Source organism: Strix uralensis, chromosome 1 (genome assembly GCF_047716275.1).
Source record: "Strix uralensis isolate ZFMK-TIS-50842 chromosome 1, bStrUra1, whole genome shotgun sequence".
NCBI lineage: Eukaryota > Metazoa > Chordata > Aves > Strigiformes > Strigidae > Strix > Strix uralensis.
The window spans coordinates 11,567,617-11,579,963 of record NC_133972.1 but is presented as its reverse complement, the minus strand read 5'-3'; the positions used below and the strand labels follow the sequence as shown (position 1 = coordinate 11,579,963).

The 12,347-nt window shown below is 38.3% G+C and overlaps 1 protein-coding gene across 4 annotated transcripts in view; it reads left to right on the top strand.

The window, feature by feature from the left end:
- Positions 1-12,347, top strand: part of VPS41 (VPS41 subunit of HOPS complex) — a 109,736-nt gene that overhangs the window by 29,110 nt on the left and 68,279 nt on the right. The window contains exon 1 of one of the 4 annotated variants that reach the window (XM_074886239.1): positions 11,120-11,357. The exons of the other annotated variants lie outside the window; for them this stretch is intronic. Within the exon in view, the coding sequence (XP_074742340.1) occupies positions 11,337-11,357 (21 nt within the window). The 5' untranslated portion in view covers positions 11,120-11,336. Of the gene's footprint in view, positions 1-11,119; positions 11,358-12,347 lie in introns of those variants that run through there. 4 annotated transcript variants of the gene reach the window in all.

Below are 12,347 nucleotides of genomic sequence, written 5' to 3'. Positions count from 1 at the left end.
AACTCAGCAAGTTGCAGACAAAATGTCAGAGGTTTCTGTTGACTTGATGTGCTTTCAAAAAAGTTTAATTGCTAACAAGAAAAACATATTTCTAATGAAGAAACAGCTGTTGTTAAGCTCTAAATGCTGTTGCTGGAAATTAGGTGAAGCCCACTAACTGCTCTGAGAGATAATGCAGCATCTTTCAGTGGGGAAGGTAAGTTTTAGCATTTGTATAATGAAGAAGTTAGTTTGAATCAAACTTTACGTGAGAGTTTAAGATGATATAAATGTCACTTATTTTGACAGGCTACTTAAAATTCCCTGTTTATTACTTTAACTACATCATTTTAGTTGTCACTGTCAGACTGTGAAAGAAGACTTAGTTGGGAAATGAAGTGAAGCAACAGAATTTAGAGTAAAGATCTGGGTAGCTGTGTGTTGGTATTTGCAGGGTGTCGCTGCGCCTGCTAAATTTGAAACTGAAATCTTGTGTTTTGTACAAAACCAAGTGGGCTGCTATAAATGTAGGCTCCAAAAAACATAGTAAAAACTAAGGTTTTGATAGGAGCGAGTGTCTATGCAAGGGACAGGTTTCCTTCCCCTCCATGGGACCTCCCACCCAAACAGGTGGTGCAGTCCTATGGCTTTAAGTTAATGCTTTAATTTAATTTAAAATGCTTTAAGTTAACCCCTAGCTCTGCCCAATGGAAAAACTGGAGAAAAGTGACATTCTTTGGGATTTTGCTCTTAAGACTTGGATTTCTACACCCAATTTAATATCCCTTCTTCTCCTTCTGTCTACCTGTCTTTTCATTTTAACCGCAGATGATTTGGAAATCCAGAGGTTTTTACAGTAGTTGTGGGAGTAACTCAGATGGCCTTTGAGTCTGGCTTGTTGGATGTTATAAAGGCTTGGAAAATATGTCTTATGATGTTTGTTCTGGTCTGTGCTTATTAGGTTGTTTGTGACCTGCAGTGTTTCCAAGGGGAACTGTGGAGCTATTGAAGATCAGGACGGTTCTTTGGCAGGAATCATGGTGTACCTGGGTCTCTCTGTCACCGGATGAGAAGTGAGGTAGCTTGCCTAGACCAGCAAAAATTGTGGTGTCAGGGCCGTTATTCCATAGGTCTAGAAAAGTTTCTAGTCTGACACGACTGAAACCAAAAAAATCTCTCAGAGATGTTTTACACATCATCGTTGTATCCACTGTATCTAACTTTCCTTTGAAGGGAGTGTTGCTTAAATTTTTACTTAAAGGGATTAGTTGGATGTGGAAGGCATTCGTTATCACTAGAAATGTTGCTTGGAGTATGGATGAAATATGGGAGTTTTAAACAATTGTAGTATCATGTATGATTAATTTTTATAAGCTCAAAACTGAGGAAAGCATGATCATTTCATTCAATTATTCTTTCAAGCTTGTAGCTTCAGTAACTCTGCAGCTTAGTGCAGCATAATGAAAAAAGTGTAGTTGGAAGTATGGGTTCAGCTACAGAAGGTCTTGTATGGTCCAGCCATTTATTTCTTGAATGCTGTTAGCTCATACAAGTCAAATGTGTGCTTGTGCAAGCACAAACAGTAACACGTATGCTGTAGATTAAATTTATTTCAGTTAAAAGTATAAAGCCTACGTAGTTTATCAGCTGTTTCTAGGACTGCAATTGTTTCTGCCTTCTCTTTTGAACTTTTCACTAGCAGTTATGTTGCCCATGTCCTTTCTTTTGAGAAGGATGTTAGCCCCATCCTTAGAACTGAATGATCTTTCTACAACTTCATTACCCTCCAAACGCATATTGTTTTTCCTCTATTTTTTTGACATAGAGGCATAGAAAGAAGTTTCCTTTTTGTTCTCCAATATCGGTCACTTTTCTAGAGAGTGGGTATCCTGTTGTCTATTACTTTCATTTCATGACCAACTCTAAAGGTATTACATTTAAGGTACCTTAGGAGTCCTCTTTAATGTCACTGATTTCAGTAGGATTCTGTTAATGTCACCTCCTAATGAGGTAGAGGACTGTGACTGAATACTGTTTTGTCACAGTCATCTAGATGTAGCAAATGGTTGAGTTTCTTCTGACTTGGTAGGGTCCTATCACATTCTGTGTGTTTTCTCAAAAAAAATGAAATCTGGAAAATTCTAGGGGAAAAAATATCTCATTATGGGAGAATGCTAAACATGGACATTGCTACTATAGTATTTAATACAGCCTTGTTGGTCAATGAAGGGTCAAAGTATCCAAGGCATTCTTTTATTTCACCAGACCTTGTAGGAACTTATTTTTGTGAGAGACCAAGTAGAGGACCTTACTGTAATTCTGCTAAGGAGATTTACATGTGATATTTTCAAACATTTTTGAACAAAATTATTTGTGACATTATGCAGAAGCATCAAAATCATCAAAACAATTTTTTTTTTCTCCTAACTCTCTCACCATCCAGGTTTGGCAATATTTGCTGTTTGAATGCATACTAGATCTTGTGATTATATAGAAAATGTAATTTGTGTTTGCAACTATTACTGACTTTTTCTCTAAAAAATTGCCCTATGCACCATAATTTGACAACAATATTAGGCAACAAAGTTTATTTGTTTTTAAGGAAAACATAGATACATAGTTTCTAATTTCAAAGATATTAAACAACCATGCACAACAATATTTTTACATCTCTGATTTGAGCAAAGGATTACTTTTCTAACATGTAATGGGCTCTTAGAAGAAAGCCTCAAAGGACTCCTAACAAATTTCAAACAACTGTTAAGTAAGGAACATACTTTTCTATGCCTTCCAGAGGCTTAGTTCGTGACAGGAAGGGCTAGGTGCTGCTAGGTTGTTCTGTCTTTTACTACTTATTCAGAGAGCCACAGATTTTCACCATCAGGGATGTCCCTGCTCTACTGGGACCTTTCTGGTTTGACCAGGTGATGTTGACTGGCACAAGACATATGTTCAGTGATTCACCACTTCCTTTTTCCAGTCGTCTCAGAAGCATATTGTGCCACATCTGTCTCATACCTCCCCTAAATGCTCTTTGCTGATATATAGCTGAACCACCGGGCCGAGTTGCTCTAGAGTTTTTATTAGCAGCAATGAAACAACTAGTTTCAGATAGCACTGATGAAGTCTTTTCATAAAAGACTGATAACACAGATGTGCGTTTTCAAAACCCTAACAACCTTTAAAAGTATAGGGAAGATTTAGAAAGGTTTGATTCCTAAGAAGCCGGTATACTGCTGATTCCTATAGCTGTTTTCCTTTCAAATGGCACATTATACCTGAATGGCATTTTCCTCTATACAGAAAGCAGGCACTTACGTGCACATATACAAAATAATAGCAGTTTGCTTGTCAGAATTATTCAGAGTTCTGGCATTAATAAAATATTATTTGCATTAGAAAATGTTTTTCCTAGTTAGAAAGTCCAAAGCAACTGAGTTCTGGAGGACAATGTTTTTTATACAAGTTGACATTAATGATAGAGCTACAGCCCTTTGTTTCCATTAACAATAAAAATGCAGCACTATTAAAAACACAGAATGACATAACAGGGGCATAATATGATGAACAAAACATGAAGGCAAAACTAAGTATTTTTTCCCATAGGGGATAAGATATTATTGATAATGAACTTTGTAAATCTAATAAAGATTCATTTCTGAAGGATGAGACTTATTTGTTTTAAAAGACATGACAGTGTGTATAGCAGTTGTTCATTGCACTCCTGATGGAATGCTAAATGTGGACAGTCCAGTCTTGGGTGTTAATACCCTCAGAGTGGCTGCTGACAAAAGTAGCTACTTTCAAACTGACAATCTCCACTATGATGCTGCTGAGGAAGCTAGTTCCACTCAGTGTCCTGTGACAGAGAAGAATAAAAACATAAGAAATTTCAGAAATCAGTATTTTGGTGTTGGAAGGTTCACCACTGTAACACAAAACTGGCTGCTAATTGAAGTCTGTAGTTGCTGCAGGTCTTGGCAGTTTCGAAGGTAGGAGCTGTGAAATGTGAGGAGTGTAAAGGTGGAGGAATGAATGAATCTGTCTGTTTGCTTTTTTGATCTACTTTAAATAAAGTTTATTATAAGCAATCATGTCGACACTTCACTGGTATTGAAATAGAGCCTCTTTGTATGTAAATGCATTGAGGAGGTTGCACAGGATCAATTAATCTTCACATTTAGCTTTCCCTGCCTTACTGTCACAGTGAGGATATGGCATACAATATGCCTTTTACAGTAAGTTACAGTGCACTTCATGATCCATAGTTTCTACTCGTGTGAGTACTCCCCTCCCTCTCCCCCCATATTTTTGATTTGCACATGTTTTTAGGATCCTGTCAAGCATCAGACACCCAACATTGATCATTGTTGAGTATCTCTGATGGGTTTGTGAGACTTTCCCGGATGATGAAATTACAAATAAAGGAAGTTCCAGAGTTGGTGTCCAAAGAGAACGCAGTGCTTTCAGTAAGCAGGAAATGTGTTTATTGTTGCATATAGCTCTGACTTACACCAGTCTATACCAGTGTTGATAACTGAATGTTTATATGGAAAATGGCACTTTAGCTCTAGCTATTGGCTGAACTTCAGCATCGATCACCCAATGTAATATTTAACTATGCCAGGAATATGACTAGTTCTGTCATTTTCAGCCAGGAAAGGGAACTCATTCCCTTATAGTACTTCTGCTTCTCTTGGATTCCGTCAGTGAGAAATCTTTTCACTGATTTCAGTAGCCATTGGGTTGGGATCATTGTCTGTGGTGGAATGGTTGGCAGGCTAAAATAACTGGAAAAAATACTTAGTGCAGTTTTTCATTGCAGGAGCTGATGGAAGGAAGAAAACTATGTAGTTGTGGAGAAAACAGTGGCTACGTAATGGCATATATGGAGAAGCAGGGATGGTAGGCTCCATGTAGTCATGTCCTCTGTTCTGTGTTCAGTCAAGGAGGGGGATGAGAGTCATGGCTGTTGTGAAAACCTTCCTGGAAATGATGTTGGCACAACAGTGCATGACCCTTGAGAAAAATAGTCAAGAGCCTCTTTGCTTCTTTAAAAGTTGTTTGGTCAAAGCACCAATAAAATAGTCTCTAAAAAGAACACCTGTCCTGACAAGAACTTGCACTGTATGATCTGGTTGGCCTTTCTCATCAGTCGTGTCTCTGAAATGTGGCTTATCAAGAAATGGAGAAAAATCTCATACTTACTACTTTGGGGGGTAGAATTCTACAAAATTCATTAATGATGCTGCTGGTGGTATTCTGTTACAAACAAGCTGTGAAAGTGCCCCAGTAAGTTTCATCCTCAGAGCTTTAGATACCTTTTTTGGATTGTTCTTCAAAGCCCAATTTATAATTCAGTAGCCTGTGTGAAAAGTTAATGCTCTATGATGAATTCTCCAAGTTCATAGTGCCTGGGGAACTGTTCTGAAAAGAAAACAGTTAGAGAAATCAGTGACGTGAACCTGCAGATTGCCTGGCATAGTCTTCTCCCACACTGTGTTGGGTCTTTCAGAGAAGGTGTATATAGTCATTGCCTGCAGCCCTTCCTCAGCCCTCCACCTGTACTTCAGCCCTCCACATGGGTGTGTGATGGGGAATATTGCTTCATATCCTCAGATGGCTTTAATACCCAGATATCAACAAAGAAGTAGAGGCAAGCTTAGGACATACCATCGTTGTAGCCGTACAGTTCTACAGTGGATGGCAAAGGGGACCTGGGGAGGGGAGGAAATGGGAGTAATTTGTTTACCTTGGCACAGAGCTCCTGTGAGGATATCTCCTTACACACCACTTTTTTAATAGAAAAGAGATTCTACTTTGGATCGGTCAGGAATTAGCTAACGGTTAAACTCTGCTAGGAAGCAGTATAGGCTTTCAATATAGATTTGTTTTCAGTAATAAAGTTCCAGCATTCCTAGACAAGCATTCTGATTATCTAGCAACTACTACAGATTCAGGGAGATCCCTTGTTAATTTTTTTTTCCTTGGATGTTTTTTCCTTTTTTCTTAGTCCCTTTACTTGACAAACAAGATTAAGGGATTCACTGATGTGGAAAATATTGAAATCACTGTAGGCTTTTTGGTCTTTCTCACTTCTCAGACTATATATGAGAGATTCCTTGTCCTCATATTCCCTTCGTTTTAGACAAGCTTTTGAGATCTTTCTTTTTTGTAGGCAAGGTCTGCCTTCCCGCAGACAAAAGAAAAGTTAATGTTGTTATTGTTCTGTGTCCCAGACCTTGTCACTCTCCCAAGCTTTCCCCCCTCCTTTTTCTTCTAACCAATATAATCTCCCATTTTTCATTTGGAGAATGACAGATTCAGGAGTGTTATAGGAAAAGCACTGGAGCAGGAATCCTCACTTACTTATCAGAATTTGGCTGCCAGTATTGTTGAACAAAACCTCTTTGGTGTGGATATTAGTAAATTTTCATCAAATGAAAATTTAAGTGCTGTAAATTTAGAGTACACTGCTGCTATTGCAGGCAGTGGCGAAGAGCTTATTCTGTAACTTTTAAAGCTGCCTTTTCAATTTAAACCTTTGTGTTGCTGTTTTGTTTCACAGTTGTGTCTAAACACATAGGTATGTGTGTAGTTTTACCTTGTTATAATACAGCGTAAGAATTTGCTCTTCTGAGTTGCTTTTCCCTCTATTGTGTCAGTAAAACTCTACAAATAGGCAAAATATGCATAAGTCAGTGGGGCACTGCAGCATCTGGGGCAAGAAAAGTGCATGGGCTCAGTTTCTTCTTTTTAAAGATAGTTCCTCAGTACAAGAGATCTCTGGGCATTAATGTTCTGAAGTCAATACAGGTTGGGCAAACAACACGTAATACACTCAATGCTTAGCTGCTGCACACCTTCCTTCTTTTTTTTTTAATAGTTCAAGATTCTCTCACTATCTGGTTTATTTGCTGTCACCTCCTATTGCTTCCCAGAATGAAAAGGCCCTGAAAAATAGACCTCCTTCTTTGACAAGTTAGGTAAATTAGGCTTTCTTCTAGGTGGGCTGAGGGTATCATTTTGGATTGAAAAGGTACCCTTGGAGAAGGAGAATATTCAGTACTTGCCTAGTTTGTGGGTTTTTCCAATAGTCTTAAAGATGTCTGTTTCTTAATTCATTGGTGTTGATGCATATAGAAAGTCTAATTTACAGATGTAAAAGCTGAAGAATTGGGGCTGTATTCAAAGTAAGTTCTTCATCCTACCTAGAGCAAGGCTTATATTTTGAGAGTGTCCTATCTTAGTTATGACAATAACTGTGGCAGTTTCTGTTTACAGATCGGTGTTTTGCACTTGGGTACCTCCACCATGGTGGAAGTAATACAAACATAGCAATGGTAGCTCCAGTGGGCTAACATTTGAAGCAGTGGCTTTATTGGTCATATTGCTGTTCTGTTGAGTTTTACATGCGTGTTTATGTGAATGTCATGCAGGTGGAAACATATGAATAAATGAAAAATAGGCACTCGTAGGAGACACATTTTTATTTTTATTACTATGCGAACTCTGTGTACATACAATTTGCCTTAGTATGGAGAGCAGCTACACGGTGGTTATGTAGATCCAGATTGATATTAATGTATCAGAAAAGACCTATGGGTGTTTTTCTTTGGGTATGTGTATGTGTATCGATAGATGAATAAAAATGTTTGGGTTAATTTAGGAAAAGTTTCTGAAAATTCTCTTTAAAGAATGGATGAGAACGCCGCTTAAGGGAGTTGTATTAGTGATGAGAACCTCTTGAAGTAAAATGAGCTTTGCTGTAAGTATGATTGAACACTGCTTTGCTTTTCACACTCCTGATGTGTGTGTTGCTTGCCTGCTAACCGTAGCTGAAAGGCATGAAGTCACAGGCAACTATTAAAACGTTTAGATTCCTAGCTTGTAAATACTGCATTTCTCACAGAATCGGAATGAAATCCAGTCTTATATTTCTTGTTCATCCACTTCATATCCATTGGGATGCAGCATTTGTGAAAGAATCAATTATCCATTTGTTAGTCAGAGGAGCTTTACAAATTATACATTAGCAGATTGATTTCTCAGGTTCACCATTGGGGGACTGATAGTATAAGGTGGGTTGATGATGAGTGTCAGGGGAGAAGGAATTGCCACAAAGAACACAATTAAAAGAAGCTTTCTGAGTGGCAGTGAATTTACTCCTAATTGAAGAGCTGACATAATCCATACTAAGTGCGTTTATTTCAAGCATTTTACATTAGGTAATTGATTATCACAAGGTACATTTGTTGATAGATACTTGATTTTCCTTTCCTTTAAATTTAGGATTTTGCAAAAGCCTGCATTTAGATCTTTATGTGCAAGGTGCCTGCTAGCTTTTTCTCCCTCTCCCTAAACTTTTCTTTCTTCCATTAAGGTAACATTTTTTTTGTTCTATAGTGTCAGCTTGACATTATTGATTTTGAACAGTCAAACTTACTTATGTTGTCCAGAATTCCAAACATGTCTCCATCAGAAAGAAAACTGCAGCTAATGGAAATTCAACTGAAGGCGTTTCTTCCTTCTTTGCCAGAACTTCCACACTGCATGAAATTCTGAAGCTGTTCCCAGGTTAATAATTTCAGTGTATTTCCCTTCCTAACTAACAGGATCTTCTTATTGCCAGATTTGAATTACGTTGCTTTAGAAATACTATGTGTGTTACTATTATTTATACAGTACTGGAAGTATCGTGGTGGCCACAAGGAAGTTGTGTGTTTTTACTTGTTTGACCAAAAGCTAAGGGTCTTGAGTAGGCTAAAAAAAGATTATCCAATGTAGTGTTAATTAAATAATTATTAGTAATTTCCTCAACATTTATAGGCAGCTGCCTGTGGGGTTTAAGATTAGATCATCTCTTAATTGAGTAATATTTACATGGATTATATGTTCCTACTTTTTAGATTGACACTGACCTCAGATTGCCGTTTTAATTCTTAACTTTTTAAATTATTTTTTTAAAAATATGAGGCCTGTAAATTTGGACAGGTTTTTTCCCCACCCATTTAATACCTTTAAAACAGTCACCTGACCAAACCCCAGAGCATATCCTGGTTCCTACTGTATCAAATGATCAGTCCTCCAGATTGTGATAAGTTAGTGACTACCTGTGTCCTCTCTAACCTTCAGTGATTCTTCATCTTTTGTCGGCCTGTAAAGGTGGATGTTGCAGGAAGGGCGTTTATTCTCTGTACTGTAAAAACCAAAACCTATTTTCTTTTGCCAGGCAAATTAAACTCTTCAGTGGGTTAGCTGGAATAAGGTTTAAAAACCCACAAGGGAAAGACAGTTGTAACTCCAAGGCTGAGTTGATAACATTTAATAAAAATAAAAAATAAAAAATAAAAGCAGGGTGAGGGAGGTTAACCCACAAAATTATCTTTGCTTCTCTTTTCTGAAATATCAAAACTGTCCGTGGGGTGTTGGCAGGATATAAATACAACTAAATTTGAAATGGTAAGGAACTTTGCTGACTGGCACAGGAGTATATTTATAAAAATAATTGATGCGAAAAGATGAATTGGAGCTGATTCTAGAAGAAACACTTTGGTTTAGATAACACATGCACTATTTTTATCTGTGGTCTTTTATCTCTGATTTCCTGGATAGTTTTAGATACAAATCTTAAACAGCTTTCTAGTGGAATGTAGTTTCGGAAATGGTAGTTTTGACTGTTTTTCAGCTCTGAACAAGAAGATCCTGACATTAGCTATTCTTGCTGGAACTTTATTTTAAAATGTATTTAATATTGAGCCTTGACTGTTTTTAAATTCATGGTCTATCATCACTTTCTGAGCTCCATAGAAAGTTCTGACTGGTAAAGTCAGTGAACAAGCTAGTAGCCAGTAGTGCCAATTCAACTTGAGTGCTGAAAAAAAATTACTCTGTTTGCTTTGCCTTGTGTACATCATCTAGAATAGCATTTCCTGTTGGAACTTAACTGGAGGTTTGGGTAAGCGAGCAGCTCTACTTTTAGTTGAATTTATTTGTTTTCCCTGATTGTCATCTGTGTATAGTGCAGACAACAGGAGAAAAAGAATTGGAGAAAGGAAGAGTTAAAAGCAACTGATAGAGGTGTTGAGCATGCAGAAGGCTTGTCAAGTTGCCAGTTATATACAGTGTTACAAAATACCATATCATCAATTTTTTACTCAACAAACCGTTCTGAAGTATTGTGCACAATTTTGAATGTGGGAAAAATGCAAATAACATGGAATCACCTTTTCCCCCACTGACAACATTCTCTGGGTATATAAGGAGGTTTTGCCTAGGCACTGTTTGGTTACCTGAGTGCAATCACACATTTGTCTCTCCAAATTATGCCACGTGGCTTTTAAACCGCAGCATGACAGATAAATTCCATCATTCTGCTCCTTGTCTTTAACTTTTATGTGAAGATAACTTCCATAGTCTACCTTGCCTACTTCCTACACTTCATTGTATCAGTGTCAAACTTTACCAAAGCCGTTTGGCAGGAAAATGTGTGGACTGTAGGATTGAGCTGTCGACTCTCCTGGTGTGTCCTGTTTTGTTTCTTTTTGTCTTGGGTTTTGTTGCAGTAGAGTGTCTCCAAGGAGGCCCATCACACAGGAGTGCTGCTAGGTTTCCTGTTGCTGTCCTGTCAGCCCTGATACAGATGTAGGTGCTGGAGAGATGAGAATAACATGGCCAATTGAACACTGTACCTTCGCATATGACCATGTGTCAAAATGGGACTTTTCAAGATGGACTTTATGCCTTTCAACTTGCAGAGTAATAAAAGAACAGAAAAACCTTTGTGAGAAAGTTGTGGCAGTGGCAACTTAGATGCAGCCCAGAACAAAAAGCAATGGCGCTTCCATGATGAACTCAGCTGAACTTTTCTGTGCCTGTCCTTTCAGAGGGCCAGAGTTGTTTCTCATTGTAGAGGGAATGGTGGAGACGTGCTGGCATTTTTTTTTTAATTTTTTTTTTCCCCTAGACAGAGACAAAAATCTTCTCTTGCACCTCGATGAGCAAAACAGAAGTTTAGAAAGGCATTTTCAAGGTAAGGCAGGAGTAAAAGTATGTGCTAGCAATTTCTATGAAGCTTCTGGAAAGAGAGACTGACAACTGACCTGTCTTGCCTTGCTCAGCATCCTCCAGGCCTGGAATTAGCCAACTGTGTGTGTAACATCTGAGAATCAGAGCTTTCACAAGGGTGTTGACTGCACCAGCAGGTTGATGGGCTTGAGCTGTGCTCCTCAGCTGACACCCCCAAACTTGTCAGGAGGAACGCAGCCGGGGAATGTGCACCAGCTGCCTGTACTGCTAGTGGTGCGCTTGCTTCTGATTCTGAAACGCAGCAAGTCAGTGTAACCGCTCTGTGGCGAATGAAAATACTTCCGGAGCACGTAAGGAAAACTAGTTTGACTTCTTCCTCAGCAGTGCACTTTTGAGCAAACAACTCAGAGCAGAAAGACTGCTTTGTGATAGCCAGTAGTTGCAGTATTTCCAGGTGGTGGTCTGTGGTAACACAAAGTGAGACCAAGAGTGGTGTCTCCTGCACACAAGGAAGCAGGAAAGCAAAAGGACTGGCAGCATTCTTTTCCCAACTCATCAAGGAACTGTTGCAGTGCCGGGCTCAGTTGTTCAACCTTGATTAGAAAGAAGCTTCTAGAAAATGAAATGTGATTTGGGTGTATATTCTTTTCAAGGTGGAAGAGAGGAAAACTTCGTTTCCCTAGTTGGAATTTTTTTGTGTGTGTGAAAGATTATGGGGAAAAGTTTTCCAAAGGCTGTGAGAAGACCTCAGTTTATCTCTTGTAGATAGTCCATCTGGACAGTGTGGTTTTGTGTAACTCTTGATGATGTACTTCTTATGTAATTCCAACTGCCATAGCATATATAAGGACCTGTGATATTTTAGACACAGTTTTGTAACATCTAATGTGACCCCACGACTCCAGCGCTGTTCCAGTGACACTTTCTTTTCACGCAAACATACAATGGATTTCTCTTTTATCATGCTTAAAAACACAGAAGTGGTCTGTTTTGTGGTTCAGTCTGTTGAAAATTTTATGAGAGTAGGAAAAGTTGTTCTTAAATGTGTAAGAGAGACTTACTTGGGTGAAGATCCGTCAATGGTGTTTGAAAATACATTTGTTACAGAGGGTGAAATCAGGATCATGGTATATAAGAAGGTTCTTGGTACTTGAATATAACTGGATGGGGTTTTGTATGCAAGAGGATACACATCACATTATTCAAATGACATTATAAGTTAGTCCTCAGTACTTAAGGTAAGGATGTTTAAGCTAAAGTAAACAGTAACAGATGTCATATAACCCTGTAGATTAGAACCAAAAATATATCTGGATAGGGAGAGGAAAATTTGCTAAATT